Raw genomic sequence first — 26971 nt, 5'->3', positions numbered from 1 at the left:
TCAAGGAACCTTTAGGAGTTTGAAGGGGAGGGAGCCTGGAACCATAGACTAGCTATGACAAGTCAGGGGTGGGATTTGGTAGTTCAGAAAAGGAGGTACCAGATCAGGAATGGGGGATGGGAGTGATGGTGGAGTGGGCTAGTTCAGGATGGACCAGAAATGAGATGTTGAGGAAAGCCAGAAAGGACCAGTTGGCGGAGTGGGGGGGGATGGGTGGGTGACATCACGCGGAGGGTCACTTGGGAGGGCACAGAAGCAAAGGCAGGTGATTGGACGAGAAGGAGAGTCCTAGTTGCCAAGGCAGCGACTAGAGGAGAAGGTCTTCAGTTGAGGAGAAGTCTCCACTAGAGAAGGATGGAGCTCTGGCTCCTTGTGTTCTCCAGTAGAGTCTGTGGATCGACCCCCAGATATCCCTGCTGACGTGTCACCCGGGAAAGGCTTAAGCCTTCCTGGGCGCCACCCCTCCGCGCTTCGCTACCCACCCGCCCCCTGAGCCCCGCCTCCACCGCGTCACAGGCTCCCAAGGTGACCACAACATGGCTGCAGTGCGGGGGCTGCTCTTCTGGCTGTTCGTGCTCTGTCCTACCTGGCGAGTGCTGGGCCAACCGGACCCGAAGCACAAACTCTGTGCAGACGATGAATGCAGCAGTGAGTGCGCAGGCGGGCGGGCGGCCAGGGGTCTCCGCGGTGGCTCTTTGGGGCCACATGGGGCTCTGATCCCCTGGTCCCCAGCCCCGCGGGCTGGGCTAGGGGGCCGCAGGATGACGGGTGGGGCGCAGGAGTGACAGAGCCTCGGGACCCTGCGTGTGTCCCCTCCGGCTCTGCCGGAGCCCCGGCCAGCCCGCTCGGATTGCGGGGGGCTTCGACTCCCACTTGTTGCCAGCATTTTATGTTTCTCTACTGTCTGAGGCGGGGTTGGGAAACACGATTCCCCAGGGACAGCTCTCAGTTTCTTCCCTTCCAGGATTCGCCTAGGATCTCAGTGGGTGATGGGGTTGTGCGCTGCGCGCCCGGGGCTCCTCACGCTGTAGCAGAGTGCTTTTCTGCCCCCTCCACAGGGACCTGGGCCGGTGTGGTATCAGGGCAGATGCTCTCCAGGGCTCGGTTGCCTTAATCCCAGCGGCAGGTTGATGGTGGGGCTCCTTGGGAAAGGCTCATTGGCCCCTTCGTCCTTTTGCTGCACTGGGGATTGGGCTGGTTTTGCCTTTTAACAGGGAATAGAGTTTAGGTTTGGGAAGAGCACCGAGTCCAGGCACGCAATGTGTTCCGAGGTCTCGGCCGACTCTGCTTCAATCCTGTCATTTCTGTGCATAGAAGCCTCCCTTCATATTTGAGGTAGGGTAGCAGGTGGGCCAATAATCTTTTGCTTTTGAAATAGGCCAAGGATCTGCACCGGCCACCTGGCAACTGCAGCCTCTTCTGTGCGCAGGAAGTGGACAGAATTGCTTCCCAGTCCTGGATTGGAGGTGGGCGGTGGGGAGGATGTAGCCATTCAGATTCAGATGAAGAGGTTTGTTGCAATAGCAATAATAAATACTCCAAGATTTTTATAAGCCAATTCAGTTTTAGACTCAGTCGCTAATGTTGTTGGAACCTCTTTCCTCTATATATTTACTGGCCCAGAATACTTCTTATGGCCTCCCGCTTGGTTTCTAGTAACCTTGCAACTTGATGACCGTGTTGTCCATAAATTGTAAGCAGTACATATTTTAAAATATTCATGCTAAAAAGGCCAAGAAGTTTACCATTGAGCTCTTTATGCCTAAATTGGTGTTACCAAAAACAAATTTTATAATTTGAATTGTTTGTTCCACTCCAATAAAGAAAAAAGATGTCTCCAATATATGTTAAGCAGTTCCTAGAGGTAACCCTAAGGCTGGAGTAAATAAACACTCAGAAAAGCAAAGCAGCTGCCATGATATTTCCTTTCAGTTTTGCTATTCTTTGCTATCGAGCACTATCCTACGTGGGCTACCTGGACAATCTCATCACTGATGCTTCCTCAGTACTAAGACATGTTGTTGGTAAGGTTCAGTGGGGTAACATAATTTGAGAAATGGCCTGTGTCCAAACAGATGTGACCAAACACAACAGGTGGGTCTGTGTTGTGTTGTAGGAAGTAGTGAGGTGTGTATGTCAGGTGTCCTTGTGTGCCTTCCAAATATGTGCTCCAAAAAAAAAAAAAAAAAGAACTAAATAGGTGCTCCATAGTATGCATTATGTTATCACCTAATATATTACTGATTTGTAAATCCTCTATGACCTAAGGGGGAACAAGAGAAACATTGCCATTTCCACTTGTGATGAGAATTCCCCACTTTAAATTGTCTCTCACCTTCAACTTGGCCTCTTAATTATATATGAATTAGGATGCTGAGAGTTCTGAAAATAGTCCTATTTTAGCTTCAAAAAAACAAGTTACCCTCTCCAAATCTGTGTTTGTTCCTCAGACATATATTTTTATAAAACACACATTCTTGTGTATTTTACTGCTAATTGGCTTTTAGAAAAAGTGTTATTTCCATTTCTTTGTGCTTTTTACATACATCTATTGTCCATTTCGTCTTAAATCAGAAACTGTATTTGGTCAACCAAAAGAAAAATGTTGCTTCTACCAGTTTCTAGATCAATTGTGATTCTAGTCCTGCATTGTAAGCATGAAGGTATTGCCTGACCTTTTCTCATGGTTAAACTTGTTCCTTGTCAGATAGGATACCCACTTTTGATTTTGTTTATTAAAAAAAATACGAATGAGGATGTTTTGAAACAATCTTAATGTTGGATATAGTCAACAATATTTGCTCAGAGAAAATACATTTCCTGGTAATTTACCCAGATCCTGAACACAGAGACAGCAACTCTGCTGCAAATGAAATTGACAGTGTTTACGGCTGCATGGTAGCACTTGCAGCCACTTAAAGGTAATGTCTTTTATCGGTTAGTTCAAGTTAATTAACCCCTTGGGGGTTCCTGGATATTCTAACCTCTTCCCTATTACCTCTGCATGAAGCCATACTTAAGCCTGTCCGTGTCTACACTTGGATTTACATATTTGCAAAATGAAGCTTTTTATGATTATGAAACAGAAAAAAATTGAGGCCTGCAAGAACCAAGAGTTTCACTGAAACCAGCCATGGTTGGTGGTAGCCACTTTGCTTTTTATTTCTCAGCACAGAGAAAAATAGAGAAGCTTCCTTTTCCCTTGTCTAATTGCAGGGAGTATTGTATTTTATAGCAATAAAATCTCTAAGGATTTTAGATACTTTGAGCAGGTGAATTAAAAGTGATTCCAGAGAGTACTGGAAAAACTTGATTTTTGTTCATAGTGGGATTCATATTTCCTGATGAGTCAATATAGACTGTGAAAAATCAAATCCTAATGTTTGTTTTTCTTTTTTCAATGTTTATATACAGTGTTAATGTATCGAGGTGAAGCTCTTGAAGATTTCAGAGGACCAGATTGTCGTTTTGTGAATTATAAAAAAGGTGACCCTGTATATGTCTACTATAAACTTGCAGAGGTATCACCAGAACTACTAGAGGATGAAAATGCTGTAAATGGAAAACAGTCAAAAGAAAAACATTCTGGGATTCAGAATGTTAACCAGCATGTTCTTGAGAAAGCAATTTTAGAGACTATCAATCCTGATCTAGAAACCAAAGAAAACAAACAAGAAATGAGTATAATTTGGGAGATTTTTAAGAAAACTGAAACCACAGCCAAAAGGGTAGACATCATGGACAAGGAACGAGATGATATGGAAATGGGAAAGGAGGAAAGTCCTCTGGCAGATGAGGAAGCCCAGGGACTCTTTGACATAAGTGACGAGGAAAACACTCAGACTTCAGGGATAAGTGAAGTATTTCAGGATAAAGATTCTGACGATCTTGAAAAAGAAAACCCTAAGGAACATCTAAACACTTTAGGGTCTACAGAAAAGGCAACTGGAAAAGAAATCTCAAAAGAGGACCTTGAGGACATAGGGCATATCATGGACGCAAAAAGCCAGGGTCCTGCTTCTGCAGACTTTGAAGATGATATATTCCCACAGAGTCCACATATAGCCCTAAAGCCAGAGCTTAGCGATCAGGAGGAAGACTTGCCCATAATCCACAGCTTCTTTACAGAACAAAAGTCCTTGCAAGGCTTCCTGAAGTACTTTGATGTCCAAGAACTGGAAGCCATGTTGCAAGAAATGTCTTTAAAGCTGAAGTCAGCACAGCAGGAGAGCCTGCCCTATAACCTGGAAAAAGTTCTAGATAAGGTCTTCCGTGCCTCTGAGTCACACATTTTGAGCGTAGCAGAGCAAATGCTTGATAATCGTGTGAATGATAATACAGACATAGGAATAAAGGAGAGTAACATATTTGAAGAGGCTGCAGTGCTTGATGATATCCAAGACTTGATCTATTTTGTGAGGTACAAGCACTTCACAGTGGAGGAGACTGCTCCATTGATAACAGCGCCTCCTTTAGAGGAAATCTGGGCTAAAGCTGAAGGTAAATACCTGCCTGCGGCTTGGGCTGGAGAAAAGGAGTTGTTCTTCCAGATATTATTGTAAAGTTCTGTTCAGTTTCCATGTGCCTAAAGGAGAAAGAAGGCTAACTCAGGAGCCCCATATGTTCCTTTATTCATTCTTTTGGGCTAGAGCATGAAAGGACATTGCTTATTCCTTTTTTTCCCTTTAGGACAGTTGGGATTGGTTAGCATGTTCAAAAAGAAATTTTATAAAAAGCTAAAGAGAAAGATATAAATGAGAAACTAATGCACAAAAGTAGACCTGTTAACAGTACACATTTTATGTTAAAATTATAAAAGGGCTTTATTAAACATAATTTCTTAATCATAAAATACCTGTACTAGATCACGTGGGTGTGGAGTGACTAGCATAACCTTTTTTTTTTTTTTAGAATTTAATCTCTTTTTATGTGGTGCTGAGGATCAAACCCAGTGCCTCACCTGCACTAGGCAAGTGCTCTACCACTCAACCCTAGCCCTAGAATAACTTTTAATGGATAGCTTGCCTGAATTCCCCTCCCCAGCATTTATCTTTTGTGGATACCATGCTATTTCCAGTCTCTTGGGGGAGAGGTCACTTATTCTGGATTTACTCCACTGGGTTCTAAGGTCCTTGCATTCATATTAATCAAGGATGGAACCAGGATGACAAGCCTTGTAATGTAGTGCTTGACACATAGAAGCCTTTCAATTAAATATTTGTCAAACTGACAATGAGCCAATATCCTGATAAAAGCTTTCTGTTTCCTTGGTTTCATATTTGATCATCTCTATCCATTGTTTTTCAAAATGAAATATTTCAACTGAGAGTATATGATAAGAATTCCAGAAGGACATAAAGCCATTGGAAAATTTACTTCCCAAGAGTGCTAATTTTACCTGATAATTGGGGAAAGAAAACAGTTGTACATTTAATCAAAGCAGATATATTTTGGATAAGAATGCAAAGTGCAAGTGAATGTTCAGGGTAGAATATTAAGCTGTAAAGAGATAATCTTTGCTCTGGATCCTATTGGTCTATGTCCTGAGCTCAGGAAGGAGATAGGTTCACCATTTGGCTCCTAGGTTACTTTGAACATATTTGAAAGGCACATTAAGCAAGCTAGACTTATGGAATTCCCTTCTCTATACTGGCTCGTTGAGACCAGCACACTTTTAGATGACAGAGTTCCTGTTATTTCTGAGCAGAATAGACACTTCACATTTTTGTTCTGGACCAGAATTCTCTTCTGCACATTTATTCATGTGGGTGTATGTTGGTTTGCCAAGGGAAGGTAAGTTATTGAAGCCTCTATCATAAATGTATTTGTTTATTAAATACTTTGGATTAAAGGCTTCTTTATAAATTTGACTGTATAGTTCAGTCATCCTTTAAATGGGATGAAAACAATTAACCCTCCCGTATCCTTGCCCAGTTGTTCTCATGGGCGCATGCCAGGACATGGAGGGCAGTGTTGAGGTATCTGGAGCTGTGTGCTGAGGGGGAGTGCTGATCATTGGGCTTAAGTGGGGGTAGATAGTATCATCCATCTGGCTCAATGCATTCTTCTCCCTTGTAGAGATGCAGCCACCCCATGAAGATGATTTTCCTAAAGAGAACACAAATCATCTTAATAGAAACCTTCATGAAGAGCCTTGCCTCCTGAATCATCATTTTAATGTGAACCATCCTGAAGAGCCCAGCCTCTTGAGTCAACCTGTGACTGAGGACATGGGTGTCTCAGAAGTGTCTCAGATCCCAAATACTGAGAAAGTAGACCCAGGTAAAGCTTGCCAATTTTTCTCTACAAAGTAGAGGCATTACCATAATGAAGGCTTTCAAGGATATTTGTTGCCAAAGGTACGAAATAGAGCAGAGAGTGATATAGGTACATGTGAGTTAAAAAAAAAATCTCTTAAGTGAGAGAAAAGCAAGAATAAAGATGACTAGAAATCAAAAATAGGCCAGAGACTGTAACTCACCTAAAAGCAAATGTTTAGCTATGACTAGCTTGTGTAAACCATTTACAACTAAAATATTATTCTTCAAAGGCCTTATGCTCTAAAACTGTAGTTTTCAACCAGACCAACAGCACCAGAAACTCTGGGGGTGGGACCCACAATCTGTGTTTAGCAGGCCTTCCAGGAAAGTCTGGCCTGGTACAAGTTAGCTTGAATAATCACTGTTCATAGTCTCATAAATTCTGTGTTTTTTCCCTTTTCTTCTAAATGGAATGTAATATAGCTCAAGTCCTGTTTTGACTTGTTTCCTGGACATGGTAATTAAACTTCTTCAAATGCAGTCAATGGTCCAGATCTTTATACTATATACTTACAGGAAACAGTACAGAACTGCAATCCATTTTAGACTGACACTTATGAATACTTCATCATAGTGCACAGTATCCAGTGGGAGATGAGAAACAATTTTTCAAAAAAATCCCCAATGATGGCAGCAACAGCATTCTACTTTTGTGTTGCTCACTCTCATTTTATCAGTAAATTAGATGATGACTAATTGTTTTATTTTATCCATCCAGTATGGTGCTATAAAGCCGTAATTACTGTATTTTGTGTTTTTAAAGGTTCTGGTCTGTAAGCATAGCTATAGCATTATCCTGCACCAGTGAAGGGCTTGGCAGCACTGATCTGAACCCCCCCCCCCCACCATCTGCACACACAGAGTGTAGGAGAACTCATAGCAAGGGGGGGGGATTCAGTTAATTTGAGAAGGAATAACATATCAGTTCTCCCATTTTCCAGAAGACATTGCATCCATATATGAACACTACTGACTTCTGAACTGTCTTTAACTCCATAAGGTTCTGAAAATGAATCACACACCATTAAGATTTGTTATTTTCATGCTCCAAAACTTTCAAGATTAGGGAAAACTTGGCTTACAAAATTAAGAATGAATTATTTCCCTGGCCTTTTAGGTTCCACCACAAAATGATGTCAATGACCTTTATAGGTAAAATCTTCCCAAATGTCATTTAATGTGTCTCAGGTGCTGAGATGCTGAGCCAATGGGGCAGACTTCACCAGCAGTCAAATTCATAGACCAATAGTGAATGGAGGGCCTGGGGTTGTAGCTCAGTGGTAGAGCGCTTGTCTAACATGTGAGGCACTGGGTTTGATTCTCAGCACTGCATACAAATAAATAAAATAAAGATCCATCAAAAACTAAAAAAAAAAAAAAATAGGCAAAAGCTTAAAAAAATAGAAGTGAATGGAATCTCAGGGTTGAGAAAGACCTTAGAGGCAACTGGTCCAACTTCTTAATAACTGCATGTTGGACTCCTGCTGTTTAATCAAACATACCCCAGGCTCATGTAACTCATACTGAAATTCCACCTCTACAAGCTCTCAGGTCTAACTGGAATTCTGCCTCATTCACAGAGCCTCAATGCAGGTCTGTACCCAATTCCCTTTAGTCTCTCTTGGTATTACTGTGTTCTTTTTAAATAGCTGTCATCTGTCCATTCAATAAATAATTGTTTAGTATCTCTGCCAGGTGCCAGATACTGTGTTAATCCTTGGCTCATTCCACCTGCAAATCTACAAACCAAGACTCCCTCTCTTTTAGCTTTCCTAAAATTTTAAACACAAAGTTTCACCAGCACTAAATCCATGTTTGTTGAATGTGACCCTGTTTATATATCTCTGGTTTTAAAAATTTTCCTTGAGTAAATATTGTTCTCGTAGCAGTTGTATGGCCATGGAAGTAGTGGAGAGTAGACTGGAGATTGTTCATTTTATAATTGAAGGGTCTGAAAGCTCTAATTAGGATTTTGAAGTTTTCTTCTCTGTGTTAATTGTCTTTAGGAGAGCCACATATTCCAGGCACTGTGACTCATATATTTAGTGAAACACTCGATGAATATTGAAACTGAAGAGAGACAATTCTTATTCTATAGCATAAAATAAAATAGCCATTTCCCCTTTCAATTTTAGAGCTATTTATAACAGAAGGTACGGTGGAAGAGCCAGCAGATGCCACCCTTTTGGACAACATACTTTTCTTGTTATATTCATTCTTGCTTTATTTGTCTAAGATGGTAAGTTTGACATAGTTTCTTCAATTAGAATGTTGATTATTTATTAGTTTTTAAGTGGCTTCTGGTCATGAAGTGAGAAGTGAAGAACTTAAAATGTCTTTATGAAAATGACTCCTGACCCTTTGAGTAGATAGCTCCTGAAGCAAAAGCCATAGGGGTGTGGCTTTAATGGCTACTTGGTTTAGCACATGAGGAAGATTTGCTGTCTACCAAGGCTGGACATTTGCACACCTGTAAAAACTTGGTTCTTCCCCTCAGAACCTTTCATTCTGGCAGGGAGATAACAGCATTCACTTGAAACACAGTAAGATAATGGCAGAAAGAGAGGTATTTATTCAATGGTAGAACATTATTGTCCATAAATGCATTTATTATGGTTGGAAGGGTGATCAATAAGGTCAGAAAGTAGTTGAGATGTGTTTGAAACACAGGCAAAGGTCAAACAGGAGTCTGACATGTGGTTTGTTGTTGATTAGACAGGCTGGGGTGGAGGGTGGTGGGGGAAGCTGGCAGTCAGAAGAAATGTGTTCAGAGAAATGGAAACATGGAGAAAAGGATATTTGGGGAGGGCAGGAGAATGTGAATAGTTGGTGTTGTAAAGTGTGAAGTTGGAGGGGGATGGGCCTGTTGGAGAGGTCAGCAAATCTTAAAGGAAGTCATGAGCCAAAGTAGCATTAGACCATTAATAGTGGGGATCCTTAGAAAGTTTTAAGAATGAAAGGAATCAGGTTAGATCTGTTTCTTAGAAAGAGTCCCTTAAGGCTGATCTTTCTAAAGAAAATCATGATCCAAACAAGACATTTAATCTGTCTAGAAGCTTATCTAAGCATTTTAGGACTTACCTCCCCCCCATTGGTATTTGTTGATATTGGACTTTTAGAGTTTAATTATAGGAATGAGAAAGCTTTTAGAGGTTGGAGGATAAGATGGTCCTAGGGCCATTGTGACAGTAATCCTCCTCAACTGAAGTTGTTTCCTGTAGGTTGTGTTATTTCAAGGCTTGTGTAAGAAAGATGTTCTTGTTTTCCTTGTAAAATGTATAGATTTTGAAGCCAGGTAGATCTGGTTTCAAATCCCAAGGTTATCATTTAGAAGTTTGGGCAAATAACTAAACTTTTGAAAAAAGTTTTCCTCATCTGAACAATGTAGATAATGCTTACTCCAATAATAAGAATTAAATGATTTGACAAGGTAAAATGTCTGGTGAGGTGTCTGGCATTTTGAAGGGTTTTACCCCCACGCACCCCCTAATTCTCATGTAGGCAGTCAGAAGGTGGTATAAAGACAATGAATACCTGGGGAGGAAAGACCACCAGGGTGGAAAAGATGTGGTGGGGAGAAACAAATCATTTTTCAGTTGGCTCCATGTTTGTTCATGATGGTGGCAGCCACCTGGGTAAGGGGTATGTACAAGCCAGGCAGTTAGAATAATGATATTTCCAGTGATTAAAGCAGTCTTCCACAGTCATAATTTGATTATCAGAATGAATCAGCATCACTTGGAAAGTTAACAGCCTCACGATATGGGAAGGATTTCTTTATTCATATTTTTAGGTATGCACAGAGCCCTCCTCTAGGTCTAGGTCAGGGGACACGAATGTGGTGCAGGTATGGTCAGTGATTGTACGGTGATAGGTAAGACATAGACGTGAGTGGCAAAGAAGAGGCACAATGTTATGAGACTGATTTGAAAGGAGATTTCAAAAAGGCATTTTGATGGCCCAGTATATACAGGACATTGTTCGAGGACTAAAAGAGTCTAACAGGTGTAAGGCATGATTGTGATTTTTGAAAGCCTTAAGAAAAGGACTTAACAAATATATGCAAAAATTATGAACAAGTCAATGTAAAATCTTAAACAAGTAGTATGATATCTGATAGGACTGGAGAGTAATAGGCTCTGATGTGTTTGGGAGATGTGCACCAATCAGATTCATTGATCAATGGAATCTTAGTAGAATCTTAGTGTTAGAAGAAACCTTGGAAGGCTGTTTCTCACTCATTGCTAGTTATTTTCTTTACTGTGGCCCTGACGAGTAGTTATGAGGCCTGTACACCAGTATTTCCTAGCATGAGTCACTCTCTTACAAGACTATCTGTTCTTCTGTTGTCTGGTTCATCCTTGTATTGACTCCAAATTTTTCTCCACATGATTTCCTCTATAAAATTGAATTCTTTTCTACATAGAAATCCTTTAAATATTTGAAGTTATATATTAATTTAAAAATTATTTTTAGTATTTTTATCATGGAAACTTTCAAATAAGAGCAGAGAGAATAGTAGGGGACTATAGGTAACCATAACATACTGTATATTTTAGAATACTAGAAAAAAAGATTGTGAAAGTTTTACCATAGAGAAATGATGTTTGAGGAGGTAGATATATTTAACTGGTTTAAACGTTACATAGTGTATACATGCATCAAAATGTCATGTTACCTACTTCAATAATTATAATGTTTGTTTCTATGTACTAGATAAAAAATAAATTTTAAAGCTTTAAAGAAAAGCATAGAGAATAGTATAATGAACCCACTGGCCATCACCCAACTTAACAGTAATTCCTTGATAGCCAATATCAGTGAGTTTTTTTTTTTTTAATTTGTTCTAATTGGTTATACATGATAGCAGAATGCATTTCGATTCATTGTATATAAATGGAACAAAACTTTTCCTAGTTGTACACAACACATGTGTAGTCCTACATGTACCTCGGGTAATGAGGTTCATCTCATTCCACCATCTTTCCTATCCCTATGCCCCCTCACCTGTCCTACCTCCCCTTTGCCCAGTCAAAGTTCCTCCATTCTTTCCATGCCCCTTACCACCCACCTCACCCCCATTATGGGTCAGCATCCACTTTCAGAGAGAACATACAGCTTTTGGTTTTTGGGATTGGTTTACTTCCCTTAACCTGATATTCCCATTCACCCGCAGATGCCATAATTTTTTTTCTCTTTTAATGCTATAAGTAATATTCCATTTCATATATGTACCACAGTTTCTTTATCCATTCATCTACTGAAGGGTTGGTTCCACAAAACTATGGAATGCTTCACAAATGTGGGTGTCATCCTTGCTCAGGTACCATGCTAATTTTTTCTGTATTGTTCCAGTGTTATTATATGTGCTGCCAAAGCAAGCACACTCTGAGTTTTAACAAATGTAGATACCCATGTAAAAACTACCATAATCAAGATATAGAACAGTTTTTTCACTAGAAAAGGGGTTTCCTTGGGATCCTTCCCAGTGAGTTCCTTCACCACCTGTTCCAGGCAACCACTGATAACTTTTTTTTTTTAAACTATAGATTCATTTTTCCTACAGTACTATTCCATATATATGCCACTATAAGTGGACTCATATCTGGGAGTGCAATTGCCTCCTACGTTTAATGTATGTTTTTATCTTATGTGATACTGTCAAGCCATGCTAAAAAATGACCACAATCATTTTATACTTCCACCAGCAGTTTAGGAGACTTCCACTTGACTTCATCTTCACTAGCACTTGGGCCATTCTAGTGGGTATGTCTTTGTGAGTTTATTTCCTGATAATTAATGATATTGAGTGAACTTTGTTTTTCTTTTGAGATAGAGTCTCACTAACTTGCTTAGGCCCTTGATAAGTTGCCAGCCTCAAACTTGGGATCCTCCTGCCTCAACCTTCTGAGTTGCTGGGATTACAGACATGTGCCATGATGCCTGGATCAAATACTTCTTAATGAGCTTGTTGACCATACTGTTTCTGTATGTCAACTCTCTCTGGCTAGCTGGAATCCAGACTTCTCCCAGCTCAGTGCCAACTGTGGGATTGGTTAGCTTATAGTTGTTCTTGGCCCTCGCAGGTACTGCTTAGAATGTAGCCCCAAACTGAAGACCACCTCCATGCAGATTTCTGGAACTCTATTTCTTTGTGGCTCCCATCTTTCTGGTAGTTTTCTCTACATATTTTTGGCTGCTTAATCTCCTGGAACTCTGGTCTCTCTCTCCTCAGTGAGACTGTTATGCCCCATTTGGGTTCCCCTTCCCCAAACTGAGGTCTAGAGGGTGCCTCCAGGTAGAATGCTCACCTATTTGTTCTCCTGCTCTTAGGGGTGACAGTTGCATGTCCCTTGTGGCTTTCTATCTGAAAAATAGCTTTTTAAAAATATATTTTGACTGGGCATAGTGGCACATGCCTTAATCCTAGTGGCTCGGGAGGCTGAGACAGGAGGATCAGGAGTTCAAAGCCAAAAGTGAGGTGCTAAGTAACTCAGTGAGACCCTGTCTCTAAATAAAATACAAAATGGGGCTGAGACTGGGGATGTGGCTCAGTGATCAAGTGCTCCTGAGTTCAATCCCTGGTACCAAAAAATAAATAAATATATATATATATTCCAACTTTCTGGTTGCTTTCAGTGGGAGAACAAGTCTCATATAAGTTACTCTCTATTGATTTCTCCTTTTGTTGTAACTTTTTGCAATAATTGAAAAAATATGTTTGTGGGACTTCTAGGATATATTGTAGTTTGGGTGAATAAATGACATCCCCCTGGTACAACAATTTAACCTGTTTTCTCTATTGCCTTTTTTTTTTTTTTTGGTGGTGCTGGGGATTGAACCTCGGGCTCCATGCATTCTAGGCATGTGCTGAGCTAACAACCTCAGCCTCTCTCTGTTGCTTTATATTTCTTGGAAATTGGTAGTCAGGTTTAGGTTCAATTCTGTTTCTTATGAAAACTTAATAGGAAATATTGCATTGACATCTGCATGTCCTCTCCTTTGATGTTGACTACTAGTCAATAGTGACCTTGGTGAGATTTGCTAATATATTACAGGTTGCAAAATAGCAATGGTCTGAGTTGCTGGGATTTTTCTTTCTTCATTTAAAGGCTGGGATGCCTATACAAATAAAAATTTATGATTGATTATTATTTCTTTCTTTTTTTTTTTGGTACTGGGGATTAAACTCAGGGGCACTTGGCTAGTGAGCCATATCCCCAGCCCTATTTTTTATTTTATTTATATACAGGGTCTCACTGAGTTGCTTAGCAATTCGCTTTTGCTGAGGCTGACTTTGAACTTGCTATCTTCCCTCCTCAGCCTCCCAAGCTACTGGGATTACAAGTGTGTGCCACGGTGCCTGGCTATGATTGATTATTCTTTACACAGATATTTGGTTTGTATAGTTAAGGCAGGAGATAAACATTTGATTCCTTTTCTTCATTTAAACACTTTTCAGAATAGTAAGGTATTATTCTAGCATTATCAAATGATACCCAAAGGGGCTTTTGAAATCTTTTTAACTTTTATTTAAGAGTCAGTATGATGTCATGCATTTAAAAATATTTGGTGTGTTTAATCTAGTTAGGAATAGTAATTGTTCTTACCTGATGCTCAATTTCTCCCCCTTTTGCCTTGTAGAAGCCTCTTTATCTTGGCTCCTGGGACCCTTTGCCACCACCTAGTGGTCATTGTTACCTATTTCCCTTGCTTTTGAACTATGAGAGATGTTCCAAGTTCATCTTAAATATTCCCTGTCCAGACCTTGAAGGAACTATTTCTCTAAAAGAACTTTGGTTCCTTTCAATAGGAAATGATATTTAGAGGCTACATTCCAAGTACTAAGATTGCTTATTGCTCAAATTGACTGTCATTTGTAGGCCTTTTTAGTGAACAAAGCTCAGAAATATATGGGGATTTTTCATCATGTCATTTAGATAATTCCCATGAAAATTCAGGATGCTAGAGAGATTTTACTTCACTTCATCTATCTTAGATTTGTGTTTTCTCTCTCTGATGTTGGAGTTCCAGTTTTCAATGACATCAATATAATTGTTTACAGTCTTGTGCCACTTAATGACATTTTGTTCATTAGTGCATAATAATGGAGCTAAAAAATTCTTGTCACCTAGTATTTTTAATATCTTTTTTGTGTTTTGATATGTTTAGATATATAAACATTTACAATGTTACAATTGTCTACAGAATTCAGTATAATAATATCTTATAGGTTTTTATCCCCAAAGCGATGATATACCATATATGAATACCTAGGTGTGGAAATGGCTATATTTTCTAGGTTTGTATAAGTATACTCAATGATGTTTACACACTAAAATTGCCTAAGATGTGTTTCTCAGAATTTATTCCCATCATTAAGCAACACACGACTATATTTATGTTATTTAAAATACTTTCAGGAATGTATTCCTGAAATGAAATGAAATTCTCTTGTCTTTAAGCTATATCCCACTAAGGTATGTTTGAAATAATTCATTTCTGTGGTTTGTCACCAACATGATATCACAGGTTGTTTCATTTTTGCTTTCAATATTTAGGTGTTACTTTTTAAAGATTTTTTTGTTTATTTTACAATTATTTAAATATTTAGAAGAGCCAAAGTTAATTTGTAAAAATAAGTTGTTTCTGTTTTCTGGTACTGGTGATTGAACCCAGGGCTCCTATCCACTGAGCCACATACCTAGCCTCTTTATTTTTTATTTAGAGATAGTTCTTACTAAGTTGCGTAGGGACTTGCTAAGTTGCTGAGGCTAGCTTTGAACTTGTGATTCTCCTGCCTGATTTTGAAAGAACTCTAGCTTTTATCCCAGTTCTGTCTACCCTGATGTTACTCTCTTTTATAGTTAACTTTTAAAATTTATTTCATTATGTATTCTGCTATTAAAAAAATAAGCAAATGAGAAAAGGGATATGTAGCTCAGTGGTAGAGCACTTGCCTACCATACATGAGGCCATGTGTTCAATCCCCAGCACCATAAAAAGAAAAAGAAAAGCAAATGATTTTTACATCTAGCCATGATAGCTTTATATAGGTACTGGCTTCACCTTCCCAACTGAAACAACTAAAATAAATATGAAAAAACCCCATAAACAGATAAAATTTGAAGATCCAGCAACATTGAAGATCAAGCAGCAAAGAATGATTCTGGAAACATAAGGAACAAATGCTGTGAGCTCTTTAGTTGTCCCAGCTTTTACTATGTTAAGAGATTCCCAAGCCATGACAAAGAGGGGGAAGTCAGGCAGAACCAGAGGATACCATGAATTGAGAGATGGTGCTGAGATTCCAGGAAAACCAAAGTGACTAGAATTCACAGGGTGGAGTACCAAAAGAAGGTTGCTACATTGAGAGACAATTCTGGAAATCTGTGAAAGGCTCTCTGAGTGTTCAGCAGGGTATTGATCTGCACATAAGTGTGATGAAACTGCTTAGCAAGTCAGAGAAACAATCTTAAGTGATTAGAAGGAACAGGTCCTAACACAGGGACCAGAATAGCACCTGGAAAAACTATCTAAGGAAGTTGGGTAGAATAATCAGAAGGGTGTTACCTCGGACTGACTATTACAATTTATGTCATACCTAACAAATATTCAGACCCAAGAGAATCAAATTGTTTCCAGTAATTTAATTGTATACGAAATATTAAGAATAGTAATTCATAATGTATGGCATCGAATCAAAGCTTACCAGGCATGCAAAGAAGCAAGAAAAATATAATCCACAATGATGAGGAGAAGAATCATCCAATCAAAGCCAACTGAGAACTGGCGGAGATGTTAGAATGAGGTAATGGCATTTTATTTTAAAGTTATTACTACTATATTTCGTGTATTAAAAAGGTAAAAAAGAGATATAGAAGATATATTTTAAGAAAATCAGACTTCTAGAGTTGAAAATATATGATAAACACAGAGGATGGGATTAATGCCAGAATAAGCATTGTGATGAAATTGTTAGTGAACTTGAGGACATAGCAGGAGCAGTACCCCAAATGAAACACAGGGAAAATTTCTTCTGTTAAAGAAAAGTGAACCAGAGCATCAGTGAGCTGTGGGACAGTTTCAAGTTGAGCGATGAGAGGTATTCAGAAAAATATTTTAAGAAATGATGGCCAAAAATTTTCAAAAATTTGTGAAAACTGTACATCTGCAGATCCAAGATATTAAATGGAACTAGAATACAAAAAGCATGAATAAAGCTATATCAAGGTATATTATATCATAAATAAATTGCTCAAAACCAGTGATAAAGAGCAATCTTAGCAGTTAGAGAAGACATTTATGTAGAGAAGAACTAAGGATGACATCAGATTTCTTGTCAGAAATTAGGCATAAGAGAATATAGTGGAGTGCTACCTTTAATATATTTGAAGAGTAATAATGTTGGCTGATAATATCATGCCCAGTGAAATATCTTTCTAAAATGAAGACTTGTACTGACATACAAGCTGAAAGAATTCACCCTACACTTGCACCAAGACACCAGATGGAAATAATGGAATAAAGGAGTAAAGAACACTGAAAATGGTGACTGTGTGCATAAATATTTAAAATAATTTTTCTTATTTGAACATTTTAAAAAGTCATTGACTGTTTAAAGACAAATATCAGTGTAGTATGAAACTTAGAAAACATGTAAAGTAACATACATCACAACAGTATAAATCTCAGAAGGGTAGTAACTATTGTAACATTCTTATTGAATATGTGAAGTAATATAGTATCATCTGAAGGTAGATTGTGACAAATTAAAGATGTATATTCTAAACCCTGAAGCACTAAGATTAGAAAACAGAGTTATAGCTTAATAAGCCAATAGAGGAATCACTAAAAATACCGATAGTGGTATTTCTGCAAAAGAAGACAGAAAGAAAAGAAAAAGAACAGAAGGAACAAATAGAAGATTATATTAAGCTTACACCTATGCACAGCAGTAATCCTATTAAGTGGAAAGTATCTAAATACATCAGTTAAAAACAGAGATTGTCATATTGCCTAAAGAAGCAAGACCCAAATAGATGTCTAAGGGAATAACACTGTAAATAGAAAGACACAAAGAAGTCAAAATTAAAATGATTGAAAAAGGTATCTCATGTTAAACACTAGTCAAAGGAAATCTGGAGTAGCTACATTAAACCAAAAGAGGTTGTGGGGCAAAATATATCATCAGGACTAAAGAAAGTTATTTCCTAATGATAAACGAATCATTCAAGATTATATAATAAGCCTAAATGCTTGTACTTTTAATATTAGACCTTCAAAATACATGAAGTATAAAAATTGATAGAATTATGAGGAAAATGATGAATCCTATAGATTACATTTAGAGATTTCAATATCCTCTCCTCAGCAATTGGCAGAAAACGAAAAATAAAAGTAAGGTTGTAGAAAGTGTGAATGACATAATCAATCCATCCATTTGAAATTAATTGACATTTATAGAAAACCCCCAAGGAGCTTAGTACACATGGAACATTTACCAAGATAAACTATATTCTGGATCTTAAAAAAATTATCAGTAAATATAAAAGTATTCAAAGTCAGGCAAAGCTTATTCTCTGAACACAATAAAATGAGAAATCAATAATGGAAAAATCTGGAAAATTCTCAAATATTTGAAAACTTAAGTGCCAGGCTGCTAAATACACACACACACACATATATATATATATATATAAATGAACAACAGTACATTTATTTTTATGTGGTGCTGGGGATCGAACCCAGTGCCTCACACATGTGAGGCAAGCACTTTACCACTGAGCTACAACCTTAGCCCCCACTGCTAAATAATTTTTGAGTCAAATAAATCAGAGAAGAAATTCATATTTTGAGTTGAATAAAACTGAAAACAACATATCCATTTGTGCAATGTCACTAAAGTGTTATTGGAAAATTTATAGCACTACCAGGCCCAAGATAGCTTTATTAAAAAAGAAGTCTCCAGTCATTGACTTTAGTTCCTACTATGAGAAACTAGAAAAGGAAAAATAAGTTAATCTCCAAGTAAGCAAGAAAAAAAGATATAATAAAGACCATAAGTCAGTAAAATTTTAAAAAAGGAAAATAAGAGAAAATCAATGAAACCCAAAGCTAGTTCTTTAAGATGAATAAAATTGATCAACATCTAGTGAGGGAAATAAAAGAGGAGACACAGATTACCAATATCCGCAATCAGAGAAGGGATATAGCTACAGATTTCACAGATACTAGACTGATAATGGGGATATTATGAACAGTTTATGTTAATTAACTTGACAATTTAGATGAAATGAAGAAATTCTATTTAAGCAACAAATTGCAAAAGTTCACTCAAGAAAAACAATTTCATAAACCTTGTTGACTATTAAAGAAATTGAAGGTATAGGTAAAAACCTTTCTACAAAGAAAAAAATATAAGACCCAGATAGCTTTATTGGTGATCCAATTAAACCTGTAAGGAAGAAATGATACTAATTCCTAATAGTATTAGTAATACTAAACCCTTGTACAATATTAAAGCAAGGAAATATTTCTCCTATGAAGCCAGTGTTATCACTACACCAAACCAAGACAAAGATACAACAAGAAACGGAAACCACATACCTCTCATGGGATCTCCAATGAATCTGTACAGAAATTCTAAACAAATATTTAAGTCAAATACAACAATATGTAAAAGGAAAATACATCATAGACAAAAACTAGACTGATGATGGGGATTTATGTCAAGAATCCAAAATTTATTTAACATTTGAAAATCAATGAAATTTACCACATTGATGTACCTAAAAGCACAGTCTTTGTGTTTAGCTCAAGAGATACAAAACAAGCATTTAAAAAATATAGCAGAGGGGGGAAATGTTGGGGAGTAATATTGGCCAAATTATATTGTTATTTTGTGTGCATGTACAAGTAGGTGACAATAAATCCCATCGACATGTAAAAAAAAATCAGCCCTGATTATTATTTAAAAATTTTTTTAGATGTTGATTGACTTTTATTTGATTCACTTATTTATATGCGGTGCTGAGAATCAAACCCATTGCCTCACACATGCTAGGCAAGTGCTCTACCACTGAGTATCAACCCCAGCCCCTCAGCATTGATTATTGATGTAGAAAAACAAACAACAAACTAGGAATGGAAGGGAGCTTAAAACATCCTCTGAAAAAATGCAGCTAACCTCATACTTAATGGTTGATAATTGAATACTTTTCCCCAAGATCAGAAACCAAACAGAGATGTCCACTCTCATTACATCTATTCAGCATTGTACTGGGGTGCAGTAAGGAAATAGCTAGTATACTAAGGCAAGAAAAAGAAATAAAATGCACTCAGATTGGAAAGGAAGAAATGAAATTCTCTTTATTTTCAGATAACATGAATATATATAGATACATTCTGGTATGATCTAGAAAAAAAAGCTATTGTAAGGTTGACAGATAAAATTTACATCTAAAAGCAATTATATTTTCTATATATTAACAATGAATAATTAGAAATTGAAATTTTAAAGATTTCCATGTACAATAGAGTAAAAATATGAAGTATTTAAACATAAACGTGGCAAAAACTAAAATGTATATATTAAAAACTATAAAATATTGCTGATAGAAATTAAAGAGAACCTAAATGGAGAGATATACCTAATTTATGAGTCAGAAGACTAAGGTGTCCATTCATCCCAGTTTAATCACCAGAGTCAACATTATTCCAATCAAAATCCCTGCAGAGTTTTGTAGAAAATGACAAGCTGATTGCAACAGACCTAGAATACGTGGCTTCAAGACTTAATCTAGGGCTGGGGATGTAGCTCAGTGGTAGAGCACTTGCCTAGCATATGCAAGGTCCTGTGTTCAATCCCTAGTACCATACAAAGAGGAAAAAAAGAAAAAAAAATACTCTAAAGCCACAGTAATCAGGATTGCAGACAAAACATTGGAACAGAGCCAAGAATTCAGAGATAGATACACAATATATATGGTAACAGTCATTGACAAAGATGGAAAGACAAGTAGAGAATGGAAAGTTTTTTCAGCAAATGGTACTGAAATTACTGCATATTTATATGCAAAATATTGATCCATGCCTTGCATTAGACACCTGAATTAACTCACAGACTTAAATATTAAACTCAAAACTACAAAACCTCTAGGAAAAAAATAAGAGAAAAATTTTTGTTGAACTTAGATTCGCCAAAGATTTCTTAAATTTGACAACAAAAGCATTAAAAAGGATTTGACAATGTGGGATTCATCAAACTAAAACCTCTGTAATTCAAAATACACTTTGAAGTGAATGAAATAGACTGCTGGGAGGAAATTACTGTAAAGCATTTATCAAGACTTGCATCAAGAATATATGAAGAACTCTTAGAACTCATTATAAAAAATATAGTCCTGTAAAATAACACTTCATCAAAGAAGATAAACAGATAGTAAATACATTAAAAATGCTTGACATAATTATCAGGGAAATGCAATTTTGAAGCATAAGAGTTACCACTACACACTTATTAAATATCTAATATTAAAGACAATTGTGCTGAGTGGTTGGAGAAGAGATGGAGGAACTGGATGGGTACACAGCTGGTGGGGATATAAAGTGGTAGAATCACCTTCTTAAAAAGGTAAACATACACCAGTCATATCCAACCATTCTTTTCCAAAGAAAAGATAAGTTATATAGCAATAGGAGGAATTTTATATCAGTGTTATTGGCTATTTTATTTGTAAAAGCCCCAAACTGGAAAAAAATCCAAATGTCTATCAATAGATGATAGACAAATTGTGGTACGTACATATAATGAAATGCTACTCAGCAATAAAAATAGATGATAGATAAACTGATGTAGATGAATCTCAAATTATGCTGAATAAGAGAAGCCATAGAAAATACAATATATTATCCCATACACATAAAACTTGAGGAATACAAAGCAATCTATTAAGATAGACGTTTTGCTGGAGGAATGAGAAAGTGGGGGGCAAGAAGGAAGGGTGACAAAGGGCAGAATTACCTAGAGAATGAGAATATTTTTGGATGTAAAGGATGTGTATATTGATTATAATGGTGATTTCATAATTTCATGTTAAAATTTATCAAATTGCACACTTTAAATACATGTAATTTATTGCATGTCAATTTTACCTCAAAGCTATAAGAAATAATATATTCATCTTTTTTCACTTTCTAAGATACAAATAGTATTCTATAAATATTTTTCTCTACTTCATTTTTAAAAAATGTATTCTGGAAACCAGCTTTTAGCAGTATTTAAAATTATTTTCTTTCTTCTTTGGTTTATTCAACAACTTTCATTGATGACGGTTGTTTCAGCCTTTTGTGACCATCTTGTATTATTATAATTAATGCTTGAATAACATAGTTTTGTAAATACAAGTTTTAAACATTTGTTGTTGTATTCCCAGTATCTTTAGAAGTTAGGGCTGGGGGACTATAGCTCAGCAGTAGAGCACTTGCCCTAGATACCCTTCCCCAGCACTGAAAAAGTTAAAAAAAAAAAAAAAGTGGGGCTGGGGATGTGGCTCGCCTGGCATGCTTGCGGCCTGGGTTCGATCCTCAGCACCACATACCAACAAAGATGTTGTGTCCGCCGAGAACTAAAAAATAAATATTAAAAATTCTCTCTCTCTCTCTCTCTCTCCCCCCCTCTCTCACTAAAAAAAAAAAAAAAAAAAAAGTGGGATTGTTGAGTTAGTATGTATATATACAAGCAGTTTTGGGAGATGTTGCCAAATCTCATTCATAAAGGTTGTATCATTTTGTATACTTATCAGCAGTGTCTGAGAATTTGTATTCCCCCACATTCTCTCACCTACTGAGTATGTTGTCAAACGTTTGGATCTTGCCAATGCAAGTGAGAAATGGTATCTTGGTGTGGTTTAATTTGTATTTTGTTCATTATGAGCTAAGCAGAGCATGTTTCCATATGCTATAGCTATTTGCATTTCTTTTCCTGAGATGTGTTTATTTCTTCAGCCCATTTTTGTATAGGTTTGCTGGCCATTTTATTTATAATGTTCTTTATATTTCAGGAACATGATTTTTTGGACAATAATATGTTGCAAATATTTTTTCTCAGGTTGTCATTGTCAAACTGTGTGTGTGTGTGTGTGTGTGTGTGTGTGTGTGTGTAGCAGGTTTAGATACATCCAGGAAAGATTTTTTCAATGAGGCAGGTTTTTGCCCACTCATAATACATAGAAAATTTCACCCAATATTTTCTAGTACTTGTTTATTTTCTATTTTTACATTCATGTTTCTTATCCATTTGTAGTTTATCTTTTGAATAAGTAGAGAAAAATCCAATTTTATAATTTTTCATGTGGTAACGCTACTTATTAGAAAGTCTATTTTCCCCAAACTAACTTTTATTGTACCCCAAATGTCCAGTTGGTTCTGTTTCTGGATTCTCTATTCTGTCCCACAATCTCTATGTATTCCTGGGCTTGGACGAGGGTACATGAATTAATTATATAGTCTGCCCTCCCTGTACCCTTCATTGCTCTTCTTTTTCAGTGCTTTCCTGCTTATTCTTGTTCTTTTGAATTGACTATATTCAACTTGACGACAGATTTTTAAAGATCCACAGATGTTCATTCCCTCCCCAAGTTAAACGTCCCCAGTTTCTTCAATTTTTAGCACGTGCTTTTCGGGGGCTATTCATGATTCTGTTCTTTTCCACAAGTCATGCAACCTTAAAATGTGGCATCCAGAAATGAAGCCACCGGCGTGGGGTGATACTGACATGATTCCTTAGGGTAAGGCTTTTTAAAAAGAGTGTCATCCACAATTGGAGAAAGTAACAGGACTGGAGTGAGCAGGGAAGGAAAGCCCAGACCGAGCAATAGTCCTTTAGAAGGGAGCAGGAGAAGCTTCTCCTCTTCTGTCTGCACTTTTGGGGCAGGTACCTGGTGTCTCAACACATTGACAAAAGGGTTTTGCTCTGGGAAGGGCTGGGAGGCCTGACTTTCTCCTTTTTCCTAGTCTCTGCCTATAATCCCCTTCTGCTAGTTCCCTGGCTTCCTCCAGGGCCTTCTAAATCGCAGGTCCTCTCCCAGTTCAGGGGACAGGTGAGCCTCTTTCCTTCTGGAGTCCTTTCATTTGGACTCTTCCGCTCCTCCCGCTGTCCCCCGCCGGGCTCCGCAGATGGTTCTTTCCGCTCCCGGCCCCGCCCCTCGGCATCCTCCCTCTGCTCACTGCAGTCCACCCAGGGGCTTCTTCTGATGACGCGTTTTATGTGAGTTGGGCGGAAAGCACTGCACTGTGGTGGAGGAAGGCAAAGTTCACTCCCAGTACCCGCCCCCTGCGCTGGGTCCTACCGAAGTAGGAAACGGCGAAAGAGAGGGTCCTGTGCTGTTCTGCAGGGAAGCGTCGCTTCCGCTCAGCTGTCCCTACACCATGGACTCAGTACCTGCCACTGTGCCTTCTGTCACTGCTTCCCCGGGGGACCCGGAGCTCCCGGGACCCCTGTCGGTGCTCTACGCAGCCCTCATAGCCAAGCTACTGGAGGTGATGGTCCTGTTTACAGGGAGGGACCCCAGCTCTGGCAGGCGGGTGGCTGAGTTCTGGCAGAGTGGGTGCACTGACTGTCTCGGCGACGGAGAAATGGAGTCTGTCAGGCCCAAGGCAGGCAGGACGTGACTGTATTGTTAAGTGAGGCCGGTGAGAGTGTACTTGAGCTTTCCCCACTTGCACTTTTTTTTTTTTTTTGATGGAATAGAGGTGACAACCTCATGGTATGTTCCGAAATGCAGCCAACAATCCAAACAGCTAACGTTACTACAGGTCTTTTCCCTACGGAGACTGCTGGGGAATTGGGCCCAAATGACAGTTATCTCCTATTACTTGTAGAGGGCGGTGAAAACAGGGAAGAGTAGGCAGGTGTTTACTGCACTGCCTTTGAGCAACCATTTAAAATTAGGCTTTGAATTTTATAGAAGGATGTTAAATTCAGAGAAGTTTATCTAAGCCAGTTTTCAAGAGTTGTCTGAAATTACATGTCATTTATCTGTTTATATAAGAGTGGAATGGAAGTAAGATTTAAAATCTTATACATATATCATCATTGTTTTTATTTGTTGCCATAAAATTAATTAGTTCTTTCATATATTTAAGTATTTGTCTTAAAAGAATTTTTTAAATTATAAAAACCAGGTTATCTAAGAGAAAAGAATGATCCAGAGGGATTCTAGCCAGGTGTTAGACAATGTGATGATATAGGGCCTGTTACAAACTGGAAATGTATGCTCAATTTAAAGTATTTAGATTCGGGCTGGGGTTGTGGCTCAGTGGTAGAGCGCTTGCCTAGCATACATGAGGCACTGGGTTCGATCCTCAGCACCATATAAAAACAAAACAATGTGTCCACCCTAAACCTAAAGATACATAAATAAATATTTTTTAAAAAGTATTTAGATTCATTATACTTGAAAACACTGCAAGCAAACAAAAAATATGAGACTGCCAGTATCCTCTCTCTTGAAGAAGCTATTGGAAAATATTGAGGAGGTGGATTTCTGATGAGGACGTTGGTTTAGAATTGCCATGATTCTTTGTGACTGTTTTGTTATAAATTTAAGGTTTCCCATTTCTTCTAATTTGTCTGTTTCAGCTGTTTACTACATTGCCTGATGATACTCAACCTGGAACTGATTTTTATGGACTACCATGGAAGCCTGTAGTTTTCACTGTTTTCTTTGGGATTGTATCCTTTGTCATTTTCTTTTGGAGAACTGCTCTTGTTGTGAGTAAATTAACTTACTTATACCTTAGCACATAAGCACAAGGATTATTTTATATAGTCACTGCCCCCCCCCCTTTTCTTTTTCAGTTGCTAAAACACAAATTAGTGGTTTAAGTCAAACTAACCTTATAAAATAATTTAGTGTGGGTGCATTTGGTAGAACTGGTAATTCTTACAGCCATCCTGACCAGTAGTTTCATATGTATTAGAAGTCTTAAAAGTGGGATAAAAGGTGGGATAGGGTAGATAAATATCCTTTTATGTAGCATATATGTCTAGTAATCTATCTTAAAGAAATAACTATGCTTTGAAGATTTTGGTAATGTTTTTCAATGGAACAGTGTATTAGATTGAAGACTTAGCACAACATAATTCATTTAGGGGTTATTGTATGTTCGATTAATGGAATAGTAGGCAGATTTATTTATTTCAAAGCTTTGAGGTACAGAAAATGCTCACAATTAAATGTGAAGTGGGAAAAAAAAGCAGAAACTAAGATTTAAATGTTGATGAACTGTATGTTAATATAAACACATATAAACAGGGAAATGCTGCAAAGAAATAACAGTAAAATGAGAAAAAGGAGATGAGATAATTTTTCCAGTCTTTTATATAAATTTTTCCCAGATTTTATGATTTGATCATATGTTCAGAAAATACCTTTTTATTTGGAAGTATAGATTATGTGTTGTCCAAAAATCCATTAAATGTTTTGTTCATTAAGTTTTTTTTTTTTCCTGAGCAGAATTAGTCTATCTCTGTGTATGTGTGTACATATATGTATAAGTGTGTGTGTGTGTGTGTGTATACATATATATACACGCTTATACATACTTATGTTTTTACTGTAGGTCATTCTGTTTCATAGTTATTTAACATAATTGGAAGAAAATTATTTTAGGTAAATGGACTTTGTATATGAAAAGCCTAACAGTTAAAGAGACCAAAAGCATTGGATACAAATCTTTTCAAATCTGAGTGTTCTTTTTCTGATTTCTTAATTATTTCAGACATATCATTGTTAAGTTTCCTCCCCTTGTACAATTGAGTGTAAAATCTCTTAAAAAGTATTCCCTTCTTAAATAGAAGAATTGTTTGCCTGGATTCCTGTGAGGAATTTTCTAATCTCATTGAACTTTTTCTCAGCTAAAAGGAAAAAGGAAATAGAAGGATAAAGAGAAGGGAAAAACAGGAAAACGTTTTATATTTCTCTCTCTTGTTTCTTTCATTTCAAGAACCCCGGTACCTGTTTCTCTTTTCATTAGGTTATGTGGGATCTGGTTCCTAGCCTGTTGCTCCTCAGTTTCAGCATTTGACTTTGGAACTTTAGTTCCTACCTTAGATGACTGCTTTTATGCTCCTTCCCATTTTCCTCTGTTGTCATTTTGAGTAAAAGGTTAGCAAGGCTATGACATTAAAGAAATGTTCATTTCTTTCTGTGTTGGAGTTTTCTGAATGCAATTTCCTATTACGAAGATCCCATGGATGATCCATGGACACATCTGAGTATCCCATCACCATTTATAACATTTGAAAGTAATATGCTAAGTTACGAAGAAATTTAGTGATGTTTTAAAAAAATTTCTGCTTAGGTTTTATTATCAGGCAGTTTATTGCTGTCTTTTGGAAATGATTGTTTTTGTCCTTTCCAGAATATGTTAATTGTCATTTCTCTTGTTGCTTGTACATTTTCTTCTAGCAGTCTTCCCTTTCAGATTTCTTGCTATATATTTAGTGGTTTGCAGAAATAAGATGATGTAGCCTCTTAGTTTCTAAATTCAGCCAATAGCCAAATTTAAATTGGAGTTCTAAGATGTTTTCTGGTGAGTGAAAGTGGCATATCTTAGTACAAAGATTATGCCTTTAATATTGTTTC

General features: G+C 37.5%; 2 protein-coding genes across 2 annotated transcripts in view; both read left to right on the top strand.

Annotated features, from left to right (window-relative positions):
- Nucleotides 1-536: 536 nt before the first annotated feature.
- LOC308634171 (transport and Golgi organization protein 1 homolog) overlaps nucleotides 537-26971 on the top strand; it is a gene marked incomplete at its 5' end in the record, with an annotated part of 43517 nt that continues 17082 nt past the window's right edge. Inside the window, 5 exons of the mRNA XM_081267796.1 lie at nucleotides 537-648; nucleotides 3415-3486; nucleotides 6079-6282; nucleotides 8456-8559; nucleotides 24964-25095. Of these exons, the coding sequence (XP_081123922.1) occupies nucleotides 537-648; nucleotides 3415-3486; nucleotides 6079-6282; nucleotides 8456-8559; nucleotides 24964-25095 (624 nt within the window). The remainder of the gene's footprint in view (nucleotides 649-3414; nucleotides 3487-6078; nucleotides 6283-8455; nucleotides 8560-24963; nucleotides 25096-26971) is intronic.
- On the top strand, nucleotides 3651-4562 carry LOC308634648 (transport and Golgi organization protein 1 homolog; the record flags this gene model as incomplete). Its single annotated transcript, XM_081268642.1, has 1 exon — nucleotides 3651-4562. Exon 1 carries the CDS (start codon nucleotides 3678-3680, stop codon nucleotides 4560-4562), a length of 885 nt encoding a protein of 294 aa, XP_081124768.1. The 5' UTR covers nucleotides 3651-3677.

The sequence above is a fragment of the Spermophilus citellus genome (assembly GCF_964194105.1).
Source record: "Spermophilus citellus genome assembly, chromosome: 15".
NCBI lineage: Eukaryota > Metazoa > Chordata > Mammalia > Rodentia > Sciuridae > Spermophilus > Spermophilus citellus.
The sequence above is the reverse complement of the archived record's forward strand: the minus strand, read 5'-3'. Positions and strand labels throughout refer to the sequence as shown.